Genomic DNA, 21,129 nt, shown 5'->3' on the forward strand with positions numbered 1-21,129 from the left:
AAAAAAAAAAGTACAATGACTTTCTAACGACGTCAAATATCATTATTTTGATGACTATATCAGTAAAATCAGAGTGACAAGACTCAAGAGTGATTGATTTCCATACCTTAAAAATAAATAAAAATTAATAAATAAATTTCATGGGATCCTGATTCTGACATATGATTGAAACGTATAATCATACATTTTACTTATTTTTGGTGAAATATAATTTAAGAGTTTTATTTTTCTCAAGATGCCATGAATTGTTAGGTGTGGAAGAATGAATGGACATAGGAAATGGGCTTGTCTTGCACTGATTCAGTAGCCTTTCCGCCTATGAGCTGAGATGGATCAGATTTGTAAATGGGCTTATAAGGCCTTTTTGCCAAACTACACGAATTAAAATTTATAGCTTATGAAACTAAAATGAAAATAAATAACTTAATTTTAACATTTTCTTTAGAAAATAATAATATTCTCAATAAACAAAACCATTGGAGTATATTTTCATAATTTTTTTATGATAGAGAATAAAGGATAAAATTCTTTTATCGTAAATCCACACACACACACATATATAATATGTAATATTAATATTAAAATACTTTTTAAAATTTGTAAATAGATATTATTTATTTACCTTAAAAGGAGCCCACAAAAAAAAATCATTATGTCTGTTTTGTGGTTTGTCTGCCTTCTGGATGATGCAAGTAGAAAAGATGTGCAATATTGGTTATATAATATTTTTATTTTATTAAAAAAACTAATTTTTAAGAATTGATGTTTTAATTTTTGGCATTTTGTTTAAAATATTTATAAGAATGTTGTGTTTTTGGTGAAGCTGAGTGTTTTTTCCTAATTTTGAGGGACTGGAGAAAAAAAAATTAAAATATTAACTATAAAATATAGAAGTAAGCTATACATTAGTTATAACACCTATAATAGTATTTTATTATGTTATAATTTACTTATTCATCGAATACTTTAATTTCCATCCAACAACTTCTGGATTATAAATATATATAAGATAGTTAATGCAACACGTGTATCATGTGTGGACATGTACCCATCAATCTTAGCAAGCTAATTAAATAATTTGTATACATTTGATTTTCAAAGTGAAATAAATATATAAATAAAAGGGCATTATGTTCGAATTTTAGTAAAAAAATGTTTAGTCAAATTCAAAAATTAATAATCCGTCACGTGGCCAGTTAATGTGCATGTGTTAAAGGTGTCACAATATTTATTTTAATAATTTTATTTTTAATTTTTTCTAGATCATCAATATACATTTTTAATATCTTTTCAACTATTTCATAACCTGAAAAAACCAACACAAAATTTCATTACATTTACCACCTTCTATTTTGAAGAGTCTGAAAGCAAAAACAATTTCATTAGAAATGTCTTATTAATACAAATTTTAAATAAAAAATTAAAAGTGGGTAAATCAGTATATGTTGACATCTATATATTTTATTTTTCACTTGTAAATTAAAATAATCTAAGAAATTTACAAATTTAGTCATAAAGCATTTTTCCTTGGTCAAAACTTTTTGTTTCATAATGAAACAAAGTGATATATTTGAAGCACTCAATCTGAATTTTTGATATTGTTTGACTTTCATTTCTGAGTTCGATCGACTTCGGATTTTTTAAAACTCTAGCCAAGAAATTTGAAAATTCGTTCCAGAAACGCAACCTCCCATGTGTTTCAGAGGTATTTTATTATATTCAAAGTGTTCCACACAAAACAAAGAACCTTTAAAATATAACATCAGAAAAAAATTAATTATTTTTATAGTTTTAACTAGTTATACAAACTTATATAAATGAATATGAAGTAAACTTATATATGTTTTTAATCTTTGAATTTGATGTAAAATTTTATTTAATTTTGTTTAAAATTTTAATATTTTTTAGTTTCAAAAATTTAAAATAAATGAATATAATATTTTTTTAATATAATAAAAATGTCTTTTAATTGACATTGCAGTGAAAATATGTTAAATGGTATAAATAATTCAAATGATAATATAAAATATATTTGATATATATCAAAAATATTTAATAAAATTGAATAAATAAAATTATATTAATTTATTTTTAATTTTTTTTTATCAAAATATATCAAAATTCGAATAAAGGTGATTTTTAATTTGATATAAAAATTTTAAACTAAAATTATATTTAATTTTAATAGATAATATAATTTTCCACTGTGATGGCGGTTGAATTTTAAGACGAAAGTTAAATATGCTGTACTATAAAAATATAAGACATTGGATGTTGACCATGATTGACATAGAAGCTTTTTCTTTTAATTAAATGAAGCCATTTATTTTTAAATCGCATTTATATGATAAGAAATATATGTATACAACACAACACAGAAAACAAAGGTGATACAAATAGATAATTAGGTAAAACAATGTTAAAAAATTATGAAAATTACATTTTTATCAAATTATAAATCTCGCCAATCCATTTTGTCTGATCTACTATAAAAAAACCTAATAATTTCTTAAAGTTTTTCTTTTGTAAAAGAATTATATTTTCAAGTTTTTTCATTATAAATTATTCTAAAATATACATTATTTTATTTATAAGAAAAGTAACGAGCGTTCAAAATATTAATTCAAACTTTCAATTAGTACTACAAGTTATAATATAACTACTAAAATTACAATTACATAGTATAAAACAAATTTATACAGTGATAGAAAATTACCTTAAAATAGTGTGGAGGTAAAGAAGAGACTAGAATAAAAAATGGGTTGAAATGTAATGTACTATTTGAATAAAACTATAAAAAAATAATAATGAAATGTGGAATTAAGACTGTAATTAGAAGGAAGGTACATAAAGAAATGTCAAGGAATTTGATAAATATTCAATGAGTCAAATAAATGAAAAAAATATAAAAAATTATTAAAAAAAAAAACTAAATAAAATAAAAAACTAAAAAAGACTTGGAAATAAATTGTTAGATTGTCTAATTATGAAATGTTTTAATAATTTAAAACTGATATGAAAAAGGAGAATGTGGTGTCTATTATTTTTGTCTCTACCAATTTTAAAAATATGATATTAAACTTATTTATATTTAAGATATTTTCTTAAAATTAAGATGATTTCAATTAATAGAAGAGATTCACATGTTTAATATTTGAAAGAATAACAGAGTTTAATATTTTTATGAATATAATAGAAATGAAATAAATATTCATTAGATATAATATGTAAATATTATTTGAATAAACATAAGATTAGAAGAATTAGAAAAAACTTAATAAATGTACTTAGACTGTATTTTTTAATATATTTATTAAAGCAGGAGTTATGAAAAAGACATAGGTATTAGGTTGTGCTAACTTTGAAATTTTGTCACATGTGGTTTTTATTTATAAATAATCCTCGGCTTAGTTCATGCCATGTCGAATTAATTACATCCATAATGGGATGTAGTGTGGCATTAACACGAACATGGATGGGTGGCTCTACCATGTTGTACAATAATGTTTGGAGAGAAATTATTCAGCGTCTGTGAAGGCACCCATTTTGTCAGAAACGTAAGACAGCGACATGACAACATAGAAAATGGCAATGCCATAGCATGGCATCAAACAAAAACCATTTACAACATCTAACTTTCATCCTTCACTTTCAAAAATATTCTTATAACATCAATTTTTTACATTTATTTGATATTATTATTATTTTTTTTGGAAAAAATTTAAAAGTTTATATTTATAATCATTTTATTTTTGTATTATGTGAAATTAATGTAAACGTATCTTAGCAAATCATTGCTTTTTCATTTTCTCCATCTCTCTGATCATTCCAACTTTCTATCTACAATTAACCCAATTTCATCATCTTCAAATTTATAATAGAATATTTGATAATGGAATGCGCAAGATTTTTATTTGCCGGCTTACAAGGCATCACTTTCGATCTCCAAACTTCATATATATTCTTCGATGTCTCTCATTTTGATAACATCATCAACGCATATATATTAATTTCTACCCATCAAATCGCGTTGACTAAGCCAAATTAAACACTAAGTAAACTTAAAATGATTGTTCACACTACGTAATATGTGGCCAATATGGACAATGAAAGATTTGAAGTTTTATATATATATATATATATATATATATATATACACACACACACACTCTTGTCAACCATTTGAGATTGCAGCAGATTCTGAGAAGATGAAGTTCACAGTGTCAAATCTATCAAGCTCTGTGTTCTTCCTCCTCATCTTCTTCTATGCTTTTGTGTCTCCCATCCATGGAAGCAACAGACATGCTGCTCTCTTCATTTTTGGTGATTCTTTCTTAGATGCTGGCAACAACAATTACATCAACACTACAGCTCTTGACCAAGCAAATTTCTGGCCCTATGGAGAAACATACTTCAACTTCCCAACAGGGAGATTCTCTGATGGAAGGTTGATATCAGATTTCATAGGTAATTAAGATTTGGAGATCTCATGTTTCTTGTCTTGTTACTGGTGAGAATCCAATTTGGTTGAACCACCATATTTTCTTGTCCCCCGTTACGCTAATGGTATCTGATTAACTTAATTAATATCATAATTTTTTTGCAGCTGAATATGCAAAGCTGCCATTGGTTCCACCATATTTACAACCTGGCAATAACCAATACTATGGAGGAGTGAATTTTGCATCTGGTGGAGCTGGTGCTCTTGTTGAAACTTTCGAAGGGTCGGTGAGTCAAATTCATATACCCTATTTTTGCTTTACCATTAATGCTACTTTTTAAGTAAGTGAAAAGGTTAATTAGTGTAAGTGATCGAGAAGATATATATAGTAATTGGTAATTAGCGTGTCATATGCATGTCAAGCATCTAGGATGCATAGCTAGGTCACTACGATAACACATAGGGATAGCAGCATGATTAGGTTAATTGAATAGGCCATGCTTTTTTATTATCATTCTGGTTTTTTTGTCCATAAGCTTCTTCTAGTTGTAGCAGAACAGTGATTAAAACAAGCACTAGAGAACATGCTGGTTTTTACCTTTTTTTTACTTTGCCGACACATGACATGACATGACATTGTCCTAAAAAAGCCCTAACCTCACGGGCCAACCAATGAACCTAACACAAACCTTGACCTATCATTTCGTGTAAGATCAGAGAATCTTCTTTCACTAAAAATAAACAAAACTTTTTGGTAATTTTGTAAAAAAGTGATGTTTCTTTTTAAGATAGCTTTTTTTATTTTTTATTATTATTACTTCTTGAGTGCGTGTGTGGTTTAAAATAATGTTTCAAATAAAATACAAAATATCAGTTAGAATTGGCCATATGCTTCCTTTGGTAGACTGAAAAACAAAAGAATATAAAGAGAGTGAAAGACAAAATAGATGAAGAGGAAAATACAAAACAGTTATTAGAAAGAGAAAAAAATTATTTGAAAAAATAATTGAAAGAAAAATATTTTTTTTTCTATTTTCAATATTTGTATTTATTACCATTGATATTATTTTTATTATTTATTATTATAATCATTATAAAAAAAAGATATTCATTATGAGAGCCATATAAATGTTAGGAGTTAAACTAACTATACAATGATATTTTTTTAGAAATGATATTTTAATATACACAAAATTTTTACATTTAATGCTATCCTTTTTAACCTTTTACTTTTTTTTCTTAAAAAAATATACAAATTCATTTTTTATGACCATTTTGTTTTTTATTTTGTGTTAAATAAAAGTAAAAGTGTGTTATCCTCTTGTTATTATTTTTTTTTTATAATACTTACATTGAGTTATGATATGAAACACAACTTTTATGTTTTTTCTATACTCATTTAGGTAGTCCTTATTTATAGTATTTGATGTTGTAGGATTGTCTTGACAATATATTTTCATAGAATAAATACAAATTTATCAATAAATTTGAATTCATTGATATAAAATCCTAAAATTTTTGTTTCTTAAACGCTTTTATAGGTTAAAAGGATCCTAAAAAATTGTTCCGAATACAGTGGCCTGAATCATGCATGACACTTTGTTTGTATTCAAAATTTTCAGGTAATACCTTTGAAAACACAAGCAAGAAACTACAAGAAAGTTGCAGCTTTTCTGAGGCACAACTTAGGGAAATCCGAAGCTAAGTTATTGTTATCAAACGCTGTCTACATGTTTAGCATCGGAAGCAATGATTATCTCAGCCCGTTCTTGACAGATTCTGATGTTCTTAAATCATACTCTCATTCAGAATATGTTGCTATGGTTGTTCGTAATATGACTTCCATTATCAAGGTAAAAACTTAGTCCTTTCTCTTTTTCTTTTTTAATTTCTCACACAGATAATACACCGTCGTTTTATTTTACTGTATTTATTTATATTTTCTACCCAGAAAACTTAGAAAGGGTCATACATTTGAATCTTCACAGGTTAAAAATGAACTCATATTTGAACATCTGTATAGTTTTCCCTCCTTAACAATGTTAACATTTAGCACTTATTTTAATATATTAATTGTAAATTTAATTAGTTTTATTTATTTTTTAATAATTTCTTATCTCAAATATTTAGTCACGTATATCCTCAAATGGATTCCTTCAATATATTTTAGAATTTACGTTCTTTCCCTATCTCCGTATTTCCCCCTATTTTATCAAAAAATTATTTTGGTCAAAACAAGCTTTAAACTGGTCAAAATAACTAAAATAAAAACATGCTTTATATAATCCAGTCAAGAATAAGAGACAACGTGACAAGTACGGCATTTGACTGTAACTTCGATTCAATTATGACTATGATAAATATGTCCATAAAATTGACTTATAATAAAATATATATTTTAACAACAAAGTTAGGTTACTTCATATTCTGTCTAATTTCTCTTAAATCTGTTTTCTTAGGTTGATTCTTTGCTATGAAATATGAGGACTAAATATAATTCTGTTTAATTTAATAAAAATAATTTATTTAAACTATGTTATAATTTTATTTTAATTGTATTTTGATTAACACAAAATTACTTATCAAATTCATAATTGATTTTGTTAAATATTTTACTTTTATTCCCAAAGAATAAGCTGCATGCAATTTAACCAGTGGAAGAAAAAGAAAGAAAAAAGAGAAAATATTTTTCTTCTGACTGGGGCCTGCAGTAGTACACAGACCACCGTCCATAAAGTAAGACCAACATTCAAATGTTAGAAATGGTTAATCAGAAGACTTTCCAAAGTCCTAAACGTGCTTATAGGTAAAAAAAAAGTTCATTTCTTTGTCTTTTTCCGTCAACTTCCCTCCAATTTAACCTGTGGTGTTAAACACAAGACAGAAAATTACAGAAAAAAATTATTATGTATTGTTGGAAGAAAAGTGTCACACTCAACGATCATATTTAAACGAAAAAAACATTTTTTTTTCTGCCGTCTTTCAATATAAAAATTTATATTATTACAAGCTATGTTATATAAGAGTATATCTAATCATAGCTATTTACAAAATAATTATAGGGTCTATTTTTTAAGCTTCTAATTATTAGAATAAAAACTTATCGAAACTCTTAAATCTTGTGATCAATTGTAACAATGATTTATACGTAATTATCAGTATGGATTCATCAAAACAATAACATGTATAGTAATGTTTTAGTATGGTTTTTGTAGGGCATATACAAGAGAGGGGCTAGAAAATTTGTGTTGATGAACTTGCCACCCTTGGGTTGTCTTCCAGGAACCAGAATAATTGATGTGGAAGAAAATGGAAAATGCTTGCAAGAACTTTCAAACCTTGCAAGTTTACACAATAGAGTTCTACATCTGCTTCTCTTGCAACTGCAGAATAAATTGAAGGGCTTCAGATTTGCACTGTATGATTTCCACACTGATGTCACTCAAATGATGAACCATCCCTTCAAATATGGTATGTCTTTAACACTGGAACTTATGATCTTTAATTTAAAAGTGATTTTGCAAAACAATAACAGGAAAGTGTGTTGCTATATATGTGTAAGATTTTTTTAATACCGAACAAATTTATACAAAATAAAATCACTTTTAATTCAAAATTTTAAGAAAATAACTTTGAGTTATTTTAATTTGCTAATAGATCCATTTTTTTAACAATATTTGTTATTTATTAGATCTATCGTATCATCTGTTATCAGATCACTCGTTAATGTATAGTCGACTGATGATACAGGTTTGAAGGATGGAAAATCAGCATGTTGTGGAAGTGGAAGATTGAGAGGAGAGTATAGCTGTGGAGGGAAGAGAGGGCAGAAGGAATATGAATTGTGTAAGAAACCGAATACATATTTATTTTGGGACTCTTATCATCTCACAGAAAGTGCTTACAAAAGCATAGCAGATAGAATGTGGGGTTTTAGCAACACCTCTTACAATATAGGGCCTTACACCATCAGACATTTCTTCCAACTTCCATGATTTCTTTCATCTTTCATTGTTTTTGCTTCATTGCATCAAAGATAAAATATTCTTATTATCGTATTATATCCTCATTGTGTCAACAAAGTCTATGCAGATAAGTTTGGTGTAATAAGGTTTAATCATGAATACTAATTTTGTATATGTTTTTGGACACATTTTTTATGTGATCCTAATTCTAGTTTAATTAAGCTATAATTTTTTATTATCTTATTTTCGTTAATTTTGTGACAATGTGATGTTAATGTCACATGTTATATTTTATATTCAATTTAGTTTGATTTTTTTTAATTTGGTTTGATTTAATTTTAATTTTTTTTAAAATGAAACAATTTAAACCTTTTTAAATCGGAAAAAAAATTAATTTTAATATAAATTTTATATTGATATTTTTATTAGTTAATATTTTTTGGAATTATCAATATTTGTATTTTTATTAATGAATATTTTTGAAATTATTTTTAAATAAATTCTCATATTTCTATTCTAATAATATAGTTAAAGGTTGTTTAAAATATGTTAAAAATAATTTTTCAAACATTAAAAATCACATGAAAATATTAAATCACGTTTTATTTTTAAATAGTCACCCGTGAAGTTTAAATTTATTAAAATTTATATTTTTATTAACGAGAAATCATTTTTAAACCAACTTTAATAATTATATTATAATAATAGTTAGAATTAGTTTAAAATATAATAAAAATAAACTGAAATAAAAGAAAACTTAAAATAACAAAAATAATGGGGGATAGTATAACTAAATTTATAACAATAAAAAACAAATTTAACTTAAAAATAAAAAAGAATATTGAGTAAGCTATGAGACTTCATTTTTTTTTCTTCCAAACTTCAAAGTTAAGTTGTGTGGCTATTTAAAAATAAAAAATAAATTTAATATTGTCACGTAAATTTTAATATTTTAAAAAAATTATCATATTTTAGACAATTTTCAATTATATTATTAAAATATAATTATTAAAATTAGTTTAAAATAATTTCACAAATACTTATTAATAAAAACATGAATTTTAATAAAATTATGAATATAACGTTTATATAAAAATATAAAAAGTGAGTTTGATCTCAATTCGAAAAGAGAAAAAAATGTTTTATTTTAAAAGAATAAATTAAATTAAATTAACAAAATTTAAAATTAATTTGAATACAAGGGAAATGGTCATATAATATTATTATTATTTAATTAAAAAATTAAAAAAATAGAAAAAAATCACGTAACATACACAGTTTACATATCATTCACTATTTAAATGATGTTATAAATAAAGACAAAATTAACCAAAATTTAATTTGATTGAAAAAAGACAAAAATAAATAAGAATCAAATTATTTTTAGATGGAAGCTTTGTATATGAAATGGATTGCCTGCAGTAGAATACCAGAAGACAAAGCAACGCACAAGCTTTTAATGGATTAAAAACAACAGGATTACTCCCTACACCACCCACATTGATCCATGCATCACTACATTTTTTTTAAAATTTTAAAATTATTTTTTATATTTTTAAAATATCCTATATCTTTACATTTTTTTTCAACAATGTCGACATCCGTTGAAAAAAGAATACTTTAACGGATATGATATCGCTACATCTTTCAAGTTTTTTTTATTTTTAATTTTTCATTTATTAATTTAGTACTTTTTTATATAATTAATTAAACGGATGTTTTATATCCGTTAAAATTAATTTTTTTAGTCTATTAATTTATTAATTTATTATATTTAAAATTAATATATAAATATTATTTAATTTTTTTAAAATTTATTACAATTGAGGCCATTTCTCTATGCCTTTCAAAATTACATTCTACAACCCATGCATTTTAAAATCTTAACTTTATCCTCTACTTTAGAATTTTATTTAGATTTCCAAAATGTATAATTAGAAGAAATTTCTAAATATATACAAAATTTGTATTTCGTGTTATACAATTTAAAATAAAAAAATTCATATTATAAAATGCATAATATTTATATTTTTATTGTGCATTTCAAATTACAAAATAAAAAATGCATTTAAAATTGTATAATCTAAAATGTACAATTTAAACTATAAAAGATATTTTAAATTTGACATTCTAAGTACAAAATAAAAATACATTTTAAATTATACAATATTTTTATTAAGAAAAGAAAAATGAAAAGCTTCATAAAGAACATGTATAAGAGGACGTGGAAGAGAGCATGAGAAAGAAGGAAACATAAAAATAAAGGAAAGAACATAAAAATAAAATAAAAAAATCATTTGACAAGTTTATGGAAGTGCAAGATAAATTGTACATAGGTGCAAGAAGAAATTAATGATAGATAGTTTAACTCCAATTAAAAATTAACAAAATATAATTAAAGTTTTATGTATCTATTTATAACACATGAAAAATTTATAAAATTTAAATACCTCAACATATAATTAAATAGCTCATTATGTATTTATTATTTGAATCACAAATACAGAATAGAAAACCATTTTTTATTAAATATATAATGCATTTAAGTATATGAATAATGTCAACATTTATTTATTATAAGTCACATCAAATAAATAAATAGTTATTGTATTCTAGTACAAGTTATGAAAGACTTTGATCTCTAACCTAATATTACCTTCTTAGTAATAACTTATAACATTCAAAATATCATTTAATATCACATATATTCAACGATCACATGTCATAAAAGTTATTTCAGTGACATCATCTCTCTTATATGAAATTTAACAATAAAACATAATTGGTTTTTATCAACATTTTAACTTAATTAAAAAAATTAACTTTAAAGGAAAATTTTAAAATTTGAAAAACTGAAATCAATGACATTATATTTTAAAGCAATTAAAATAATTTAATGAATAAATTTTTTACGTATTTCTAAATGAAATTGAGGAAGTAAAAAATGATGAAAATGAGAGAAAAGAAAATAGAGACTGAGATTGTTTGGATTAAGTGAAAGAGGTCGGAAAGTAAAATAAAAAATATAAAAGTTTTTTATAAATAATTTTTTTAATTATTGAAATTGTAAAATTATAATGCTACATTTTTGTTATAAAATGATTTTATATTTTTATTTTTATTATCATAATTATTGTTGTATGAATCTAACAAAAAAGTTTAATTAAATCAATTTTTTTAAAAATGAAACTCAATTGGAACAAAAAAAATTGAAATCAAAAATAGTTATGTGAAAACGTATCAATATGATCCATTTTTAATCCACCCAAGTCGGGCTAGGCCAGGTCAGACTGACATCTAAAAACGACTTAGAACCTTGAATTTGTCGTACCAAAGTCTGATCTGTTATGCACCGAGAGTCACCATCCCTTCTTGATGCCACTAATAAGTCTCATTCTATTAAATTTTTAGGCATAAATTGTCAATGATGGAGTGTCCTTATTCGATCAAATTAAAGTCGTCACACCTGGAAATTCCCAAATCATAACATCACACCTAGAAACCTCAGATTCGCAAAACCATAACAACAAAAAATCCTAATCCAAATAAAGCTACAAGGCCTTTGACACACCTCCATCTCCATTGAGCCAAGCCTTCATTGTTGGGATCACTGTCGACACAACACGACAATCATCATTGATGTCATCGTGTTTAGGGTCCCTTGCTCCATCTTCTTCTTCTTTAACACATGTAAAGGACGACTAGTCCCTTCATTCTTCCTCCTCACATGAGATCTTCATCTAGGTGGAGCTACTACCGAAGTTGTTCGCCCTTGCCAGCATGTCCAAAAGCATTGTCAACGTCAACCCAATATTTTTCCATCCTTTAGAGCTGAGCGATCTCCCTTTTCTCCTCTTCTAATGAACATGATAACATCTTATTTTAACTATTTTCTGTGTTTGTTTCAATTAATAAAATCAGTTTCTCCATAGCTTTTATCTTATTTAATCCTTAAGTTTAACTTGTTTTACATTGTTTTTGCATTTTAGTTATTTTATGTTTGTTTACCTCCAATCTCCACTTTGAGTGTGCAAAATAAGTTAATAGGAAACAATTCTGATAGAGGAAAACAAACTCAAACTCAAACTCAAGGAAGCATAATTGGACAAGAAGGAATGGTTTTTATACAAAAATACCCACTTCAGGGGATCTGGAATCGAACCTAAGATTGTAAACATGAAGAAAAGACTCACTTGCAAGGTTATACTACCATGGCAAAAAAATCACTATTTGGCGTCAAGCTGACTCGCTAAGGGAGTTAATTGCTTGATGGGCGAAAATGATATCCCAAACCTATAGTATTTAAGTCATTGGTGAAAATATTGCTCGTCCATCGAGTTACAAGTCATAAAAAATTAAGTTTTAGGCCTTGCTAGGCGAAAATGAAGTCGTTGGGCAGTCTGTCAACCTTGATATGGTATTTAATCAATGTTTTCTTGAGGACTTTCAATTATTCCTGAATATTACAGGAATAGAATCACCTAGAGTGTTTTGGAGAAACTCTTACGTTTGGAGTGTTGGGAAGCTCTCCCTTTCCTCCTCGGGTTTCATCCTTCATCCATGTTGGCTTTCCCCTTTTTGGGGTTGAGGAGGAAAATGAGTCACAAATTGGAGGCGTTGATGCAAAGGGGAGACACAATTGGAACATGGAACAGTTGTCAAGAACCTTGGAAAATGACATGCATCTCTCTTTGATTTCAATTTTTTCATTATCACTTCAATTTGTAGAATCCTAAGTTCTCCACCATGGAAAGCTATTATTATTTGTGGAGATTAATAAATTGAAACTTATGTATTTTGTGATATTAATGCATATGTTTTTCCATTTCAAAGTTAGTATTGGATTTATATTCTTAATGCTTGTTGTGACTTAATCACCCATGACTTGATTTGTTGTTCTTGATGTATTAGGAAATATGACTTAAACCTTGAACTAAAATTGAATATCTAATACACCTTATATTTAGAGATAAAATATGATTCATTAGTAATTTTAAGATTATACAACTTAATGTATGGTTGTTTGTTGAGAATTCAAGAAATTGAAATTTGATGAGTTATCATATGCTCAAAGTTGTTAAGGATAGGATTTGAGTATGTTGGTGAGTTGATTTTGACTTGAATATGCAATTGATATGTTTGTGAAAGCATGAGAATGAAGTTGATGAAATCTAATATTTGCAATTGTAAATATTAGATGTTGCCTTTCTTTGCACACCAATTCTTGAATGAAAATACCAAAAATAGTTTCTTGTGTTATTGTGACCTTTGTGGTCTAGTATTGTTGTTGAGTGCAAAAGTTATCGAGTGTTGCATAGGTGCTTTGAGAGATAATGATATTTATCACTTGTTACGCTACGACTGTTACACTTATTGGTGATTTTGCAGCCAACTGCATAGTGGGTGAGGTGGTCACTAAGGAGTCTTGTTGGAGTCGCACTCGAAGTAGGACAATGGTTATATTTCACCATGCTAGGTCAATAAGTCTTGTCTCCATGTTGTGTGTAGAAGCGTGAGTGAAGGAAGAAAGGAAAAAGAACTCGATGAATATACAAATGAAAAAAAGTAAATAAACCATTTCAAACAGGTTACATGTAGGGGTGGGCAAACTGCACTATTTGCACTGCACTATAAACCCATTACAATTAACTATAAAATAGTTCAAAAAAATTGAACTGAACTAAAAAATAGTTCAAAAAAACTGAACTGAACTATTTTTTAGTTCAGTTAACTCCAATACAGTTCAGTAAACTGTTTTGTGAAAACAGTTTTGGTACTGCTATTAAAGTATTGGACACTTCTACAATACAAATCACTCTAACAGTTATCACTGACAATTAAAACCACTCTAAACCACACATGCTTTGTGGCAAGACATGCTTTGTGGCAAGAAATTTGGAGCAACCCCACACATGCTTTGTGGCAAGACATGAGGTTGAAAACCATAGCCCGTTGCCTGAGGTGAGACAAACCCACGTGTTCCTGGACCAAAATAAGCTGGATGGTATCCCGTAATGCCAGCAGAGAAAGGTGCAATTTGCATATGAGAAAACTGGGCCTGAATACAGTAAAAGAATATATATTATAAAAGGCTAAAACAAGATTCATACAAATTTAAAACAAGATTAATTCAAAATTTAAAAACAAGCACACAATCACTTGTAAATTAGACTTCCTTTCTTCCTTTCGCCGAGCTACTGCAACATTTATTATCATTTATTAACATGCCGTTAAATTTTTTGATAGCATTCTGAGCAGACTCGTCATTGTCAAAGTGCACAAATCCATACCCTTTTGATTGACCATTCTCATCAACCGCTACCTTACTAGATAGCACAGTTCCAAAGGCAGCAAAAGTGTCATACAGTGTCTTGTTATCTACTGATACATCAAGATTCTTAATGAACACATATGCATATCCGCTTTTCCTGGGATCACGGTGAGAAAACATACACATTAACACTATATATACCTTCCAATCTATTACACTACATCTCTCTATATCCTATGTAGCCCACACCATTTTCATATTATCATTGTTCCATCTTATTACTCCCCTTTGACTTCATTTAATTCTGCAGAGAGCTGTGCTAATTATAATCTGCTCTACTATATATGAGATAACGCTCAACAAACTCTCCTACCTTCATTATTCAATTCAACTTTCAACAAAATCCAAACCAAATGCACATTCAAATCTCAGTGCTTTAAGAAACTTGTCTCCTATAAGATTTATTTCAACTTGTTTTATACCAATTTAAAAGCTTGGCAGTCACAATATAATCCCATAATTTAAGCCCATTTTTTCCTTCAAAGCCTAATTACTTAACCCAGCTCACTCCATTGCCTAAAAACCATCAAGTAACCCCATACAAATCTAAGCCTAAAAACTACTGAGTCATGACTGCCTCTCTTCTATAAATAAAAAATGTTGTGTATACTGCTCTCCATTGAACAAAATATGCTGCCAATGCTACTCTCCCTTTACCAAAAAACAAATAATTTTGCTCTCCCTTTGGCTATTTAATATCACTTCTACTCACTCCCATTCCATTCCATCTTTCTTCCTCTTTGTGTATTACCACTGAACTGTAGCATACCACTATGCTCTTCCTTTACAATGAACCAAATTGCATCTCACAGCAAATTATTACTCATCCTTGTCAGTTGAATACGACTCATCATTCACAAATCCAGATTCTCGAAATATACGAGGAACTACATCTTTTAGTAATTTTCTCTAGTTAACTGTACAAAGGTATGTCATGCATCTCAACCAAATACACCATTCATTCACAGAATCTATCCTTATCCAAAAAAGCAAATAAAATCAAAATTTTCTAAATAATTAAAGCTCCCACAAAATCCAGAAGAAAATCAAGTGTTACCACCGCTAGGATCATCCCAGATGAATACACCCTCATGAGTGCATCGCTTTCCAATTTTATTTATCCCTTTTGAAAGAGAAATGAAAAAACATTAGTACCTTAGAGTGAAATGGTGGTAGGGCCTTCAACAGTTAGGAGGTGACGACAGAGAGCAGAAAAACCTTCGATGGCGGTGAGCCTTCAACGGCGACGAGTCTTCGACGGCGGCGAACCGTGTAGAGCCTTCGACAGTTCAGCGATGACAGAGTACGGAAAAGTCTTCAACGGCGACGGCGAACCTTCGACGGCAACGAGCCTTCAACAGCGACAAGATTCCAATGGGCGAGTTGAAAAAAGGAATGTAATGGAATGTAAGGGGATGGGCAGAAAATTGTTACAGTGAATGACCTAAACTCCAGTTAACCCCAGTTAACAGTTAACTGTATAATAAGTTCAGTATTTTTAAACTGAACTATTAAACAGTATAATTGGATTTAGTAAAAACAGTTTAAGTTTATTTAGGTACAAAACAGTACAGATAAACTATAGTTTATGGTTTTTAAGTGAACTGTACCCAACCCTAGTTACATGTTAGCCTAAGGTAGTGCTTGGCAAGCGGACCGAACTCCTCTAGACTAACAAGTTCAAAAATATAACTTAATCCACCTTTTCTGTGTCGAAATTGAAAATCAACTCATTAAGTACTAAAAAAAACTAATTTAACATTTACTTCTTCGATAATATGCTTAATGTATCCATTTATCTATTTATTTCATTTCATTCATATTATTTTCTTAAATAACAGATAAATTTTCCTCGTCCATATAAACAACGCCCACACTTGTACAAATAAAGTAAGTGGAAATATATATAAACTAATATTTTTTATGAATATTTAAAATATACATATAATTTCTAATTTAACAATTTTTGCGATTTTATTAGTCTATGTTATTATTATTTATATTAATAAATGAGTTAGTTAATTTTTCACTGATCCAAAATTCACACGACTATAAATATAATTATATTAAATATATTTATATTGAGGAATACATTTAAAAATAACGGCTGATATTTCCTTTAATGAAATGTAAACCAGACGATAATTCAACTAATGCAACTGTGATTAATATATATTCCGGTAATTATGATTAAAGTTATTAGTAATATATTTATACAAATTGAGTGATAAAAAGACATGTATACTAAAAGTAAATTATTAAATATTTACAAAGTAAGTAATGAAAAATGTCTATCAGTACATTAATTAAATACGATGGATTTCAAATGGCCATGTAAGTTTTCTTAAAAGCAAGTATTAATTGCTTTTAATAGTTTTAAAATGTTGACTTAAACTTTTTCTTTATTTTAAAATTTATTTTAATTGTTATCTATTAAAATATCGAGTTTTGTACCTAATTCTTTAACTTAAGTTAAAGACAATTAAAAGCTTTCAGTATGATAAAATTAATTATTTTAAATGTGTATATATGCTGTAACATTGTCAAAGTAGCATAACTTAACCTTTATATATATATATATATATATATATATATATATATATATATATATATATATATATATATATATATATATATATATATATATATATATAGGTTTGTTAATGCACGTATGTTTTTCGGTTGGTACATTTTACCGGGTTTTAGTAGACAAAAATATCTTTATATATCATGGATTCTAACTTTTAAAGTTAAGGATATTTTAATAATTTTCATTATCAAAACTACAAAAAAAAAAAGAAACCTCAAACTCTTCCTCACCTCCCTCATTCCTCTCAATTCTTTTTCTTTCATCTCTTTCACTCCAACATTTTCTCTGTCATCCTATGGTAATCCCAACTGAAAAAAATCAGAAAGCTGTTAAACAATCTTATAAAAAATAATTTTATAATGAGTTTTCATTTTATAATTTTTGTTTTATCTAATTTTATCAAATTTTCACAAGCATAAAGGAATTGGTAATTGACTTGAAAAAAATCAGAAATACTCGTGGTTAAACAATTTCTTACAAAAAATGATTTTATAATAAGTTTTTATTTTATAATTTTTTTCTTATATAATTTTATCTAATTTTCACAAGCATAATGACATCAAAGAAATTGGTAATTGGCTTGAAAAAAATCAAAAACACTCATTGTTAAACAATTTCTTACAAAAAATGATTTTATAATGAGTTTTCATTTTATAATTTTTGTCGTATATAATTTTATCTAATTTTCACAAGCATATGACATCTGAAGGAATTGGTAATTGGCCTGAATGGTTTTTTTTAGAGATGATGATTCAACATATGCAGATGATGAAATTAGAGAAGTTAGTGAAGATGATAAAATTTAAGAGATCTTGAATGAAGCTTTGTCGAAAGGTGAATATGTCAATAACTCAATTCTTTACAAAGACAAATTGTTTAACCACAAATGTTTCTGATTTTTTCAATTGAGACTACAGTAGGGATGACAGAGAAAATGTTGGAACGAGAGAGATGAAAGACAAAGGGTTGAGAATAACGAGAGAGAGGTGAGTAAGGGTTTCAGAGTTTCTTTTTTTTTTAGTTTTGAGAATGAAAATTATTAAAATACCCTTAACCTTAAAACTTAGAATCCATGATATATAAGGGTATTTTTGTCTACTAAAACCGGTACACATTACTAAAATATATCCAGTAATAAACAGACGTACGCGTGTTAGCAAACCCATATATATATTTCTTAATTGTAAATAATTAAAAATTATACTTGAATTTCCTCTAAATTTAACTTAATTTCAGAATATATTCTTTAAAGGAAATTTTTAAACCAATATGATTTTGATCATCGAAAGTTTGTAAAAGTGAATAATGCAAATATTCTATTTATTTCACTTAGTTTCAATTACTAATTACTTATATAATTTAGTAATTGAAACTGAGTTATCTCATAATTTAAGCGTTTATGTTTATAATTATTTCATTGAGTATTTTGATATCATCCAACAAAATATATCAATTTTCTTTCTTTAATATGCAACAATATTAATTGTTAAATTTCATAACTGCACAACTACTTTTAATAGTTTTAAAAGGTTGACTTAACTTTTATTTTAATTTGTTTCAATTTGTTACCTTAATCAAATATGGAGTTCAGTACCTAATAGTCTAAACTTAAGTCAAAGACAATTAAAAACTACCATTATGTTAAAATTAAGAATTTAAAAGGCGAATGTTCTAATAAGATCGTCAAAAGTGTATATATATATATATATATATATATATATATATATATATATATATATAAATATAACAATCCAAAATAAAAGCGAGTTTTTGAAAAGTACATATTAAAGAATTTATTTTGTATTCATTATTCTTAATTTCTTAAATAAATAAAAAAACTTTAATTTCTTTTAAGTTTAGTTTTAGAACGTATTCATTAAGTTACATCTATAGAACCGAATACGTCATACTCGTAATCGATTACGAGTTCTTCATCTTTTTCTACATAAGGTGGAATTGATTCTACTTCTTTGGAATCGAATACATGTTTGGTCTTCGTCTTCAACCTCTAACTCTATTGGTTCAAAGTTTAGCGCCTTCAACCTCCACCACCTACATTATTTCAATTCACGTCCAGTGTTGCACTAAGTGGCCTCACAAACCAAACAACCTCAATGTCATTTCCTCCACCAAGGAGCACATCATGTTGGAATCGATTCCATCATGTTTCATGACTTTTTGCCTCATTTTTGAATGATAACAAAGGAGAAAAAAATGAGTTTTTCATAAAGAATAACTACAAATCACCTCTCATCAGCGAAGATGAAACAAGGCTTGCATCCCGCAAATCTCCTCCCTTCCCTCTTCTCAAATTCGTTCAAACGAACATAAATAATCACTCTAATATGTCTTGCCAAATCATCTTGAATAGTATCATCCTTTCAAACGAACACAGCGTTAAGGAGCACCTATTTATTATTTTTTCTCCTTCTTTTTCTTTAGTCATTGAAGGATTTTTCCTCTTCTCTAAAAAATTTCTCTTTGCAAGACTAATCCCCACCATTACTACACTTCCACAAGCCACCACATTTCTAACCTTATTAGACCAACTACGACACAAGGGACATTGGTGGCGCCTGTGCATGTAGCTCCACTAGTGCCACTGACCACCATCACAATGTCACCAACTGTTGGTAACTCGTTGTCACGTCGCGTCGACAATGACATTTTCTTCTTTTCCTTTTCTCCTTTAAGTTCTTCACATCCATTGTGCAGGGGTGTCTCTCCATCTCACCACTACATTTCCATCTCTAGATTTGTACACCATGGTCTGTCATAAACGTAGCTCATCATGATCGTTGTTATAGTTGATGTTAGTATCGATAATCACCAATTAAATCCATCATTGTTGGTATGCCAAAGGAAATCCTCAGTGATGATGAAACTACTTTTTTTCCATTCACATTTATCTTGCATAAGATTACCGAAAAATCTTGTCATCGATAATAAATAACTAATTCTATCAATGGATTGTATTAACAAATGTTTTTGTCAATAGTTACTAACAACAAAAATTTCACTTGTAAAATTTATCGATAAAAGTTTTATCGACGAGTTTTTTATCACCAATGATTTGTTAATAATTTTGATTTACTAACAAATTTTTAATATTATCGACAGATTTTGATAGTCAATAATATTAATTTTTTTTAATGAAACTTATTGGAATCTCTATTAAAAAATTTCATTTTGTTTTATTTTTGCTGTTTTATTTTTGCTTTAGTATTATGTTGTTTAATTTTTTATCGTTAGTGAATGACGTAGTCATTATTTTTGTTTTCTCACTTTAATCCTTTTTATTACAAGAAATATATCATACTACAAGACCAAATTTACTGATACAAAAAAAAACTGACAGTAAAATAGAATTTGTTAACAAAAAAAATCTTTTGATAAAATATAATTTTTATATAAGATTTTGGTTTTTAACGATGTTATTTTCATTAATAATGAATTTGTTAGTAGAATATTTCTGTAGACTCCAAAGCAATATCTGATGAATATAACTTGTCATAAATTCTATCGTACTATCCCATTATGGACCAAATTGAGCCCCAAAGGAATAAATGTTGGAAACGAGAAGATGAAATAACAATCACACTTCCCACTAACAAAAGGTAAAAAAAATAAAAAACTAAATATTCAATAAAGAAATACTTTTTAATAAAAACTCAATTAAAAATGTCCATAGTAATTATCCTTAAAACTTAATTAACCCTTATATATAAAACATATATATAAGTTCAACACTACACCTAATTTGCATCCATCCAAGCATTTGTAGGAAGAGTAAATTAATTAC

At 27.2% G+C, this 21,129-nt stretch overlaps 1 protein-coding gene across 1 annotated transcript; it reads left to right on the forward strand.

Annotated features, from left to right (window-relative positions):
* Positions 1-4,036: 4,036 nt before the first annotated feature.
* On the forward strand, positions 4,037-8,623 carry LOC148191470 (GDSL esterase/lipase 5-like). The gene is made up of 5 exons (XM_088102364.1): positions 4,037-4,467; positions 4,607-4,728; positions 6,064-6,294; positions 7,657-7,912; positions 8,192-8,623. The coding sequence occupies exons 1-5, from the start codon at positions 4,089-4,091 to the stop codon at positions 8,434-8,436; spliced, it is 1,233 nt and encodes a 410-aa protein (XP_087958490.1). The 5' UTR covers positions 4,037-4,088; the 3' UTR covers positions 8,437-8,623.
* Positions 8,624-21,129: the final 12,506 nt, after the last annotated feature.

Source organism: Vigna umbellata, chromosome 11 (assembly GCF_029865625.1).
Source record: "Vigna umbellata cultivar VRB3 chromosome 11, Vumbellata_1.0, whole genome shotgun sequence".
Taxonomy (NCBI): domain Eukaryota; kingdom Viridiplantae; phylum Streptophyta; class Magnoliopsida; order Fabales; family Fabaceae; genus Vigna; species Vigna umbellata.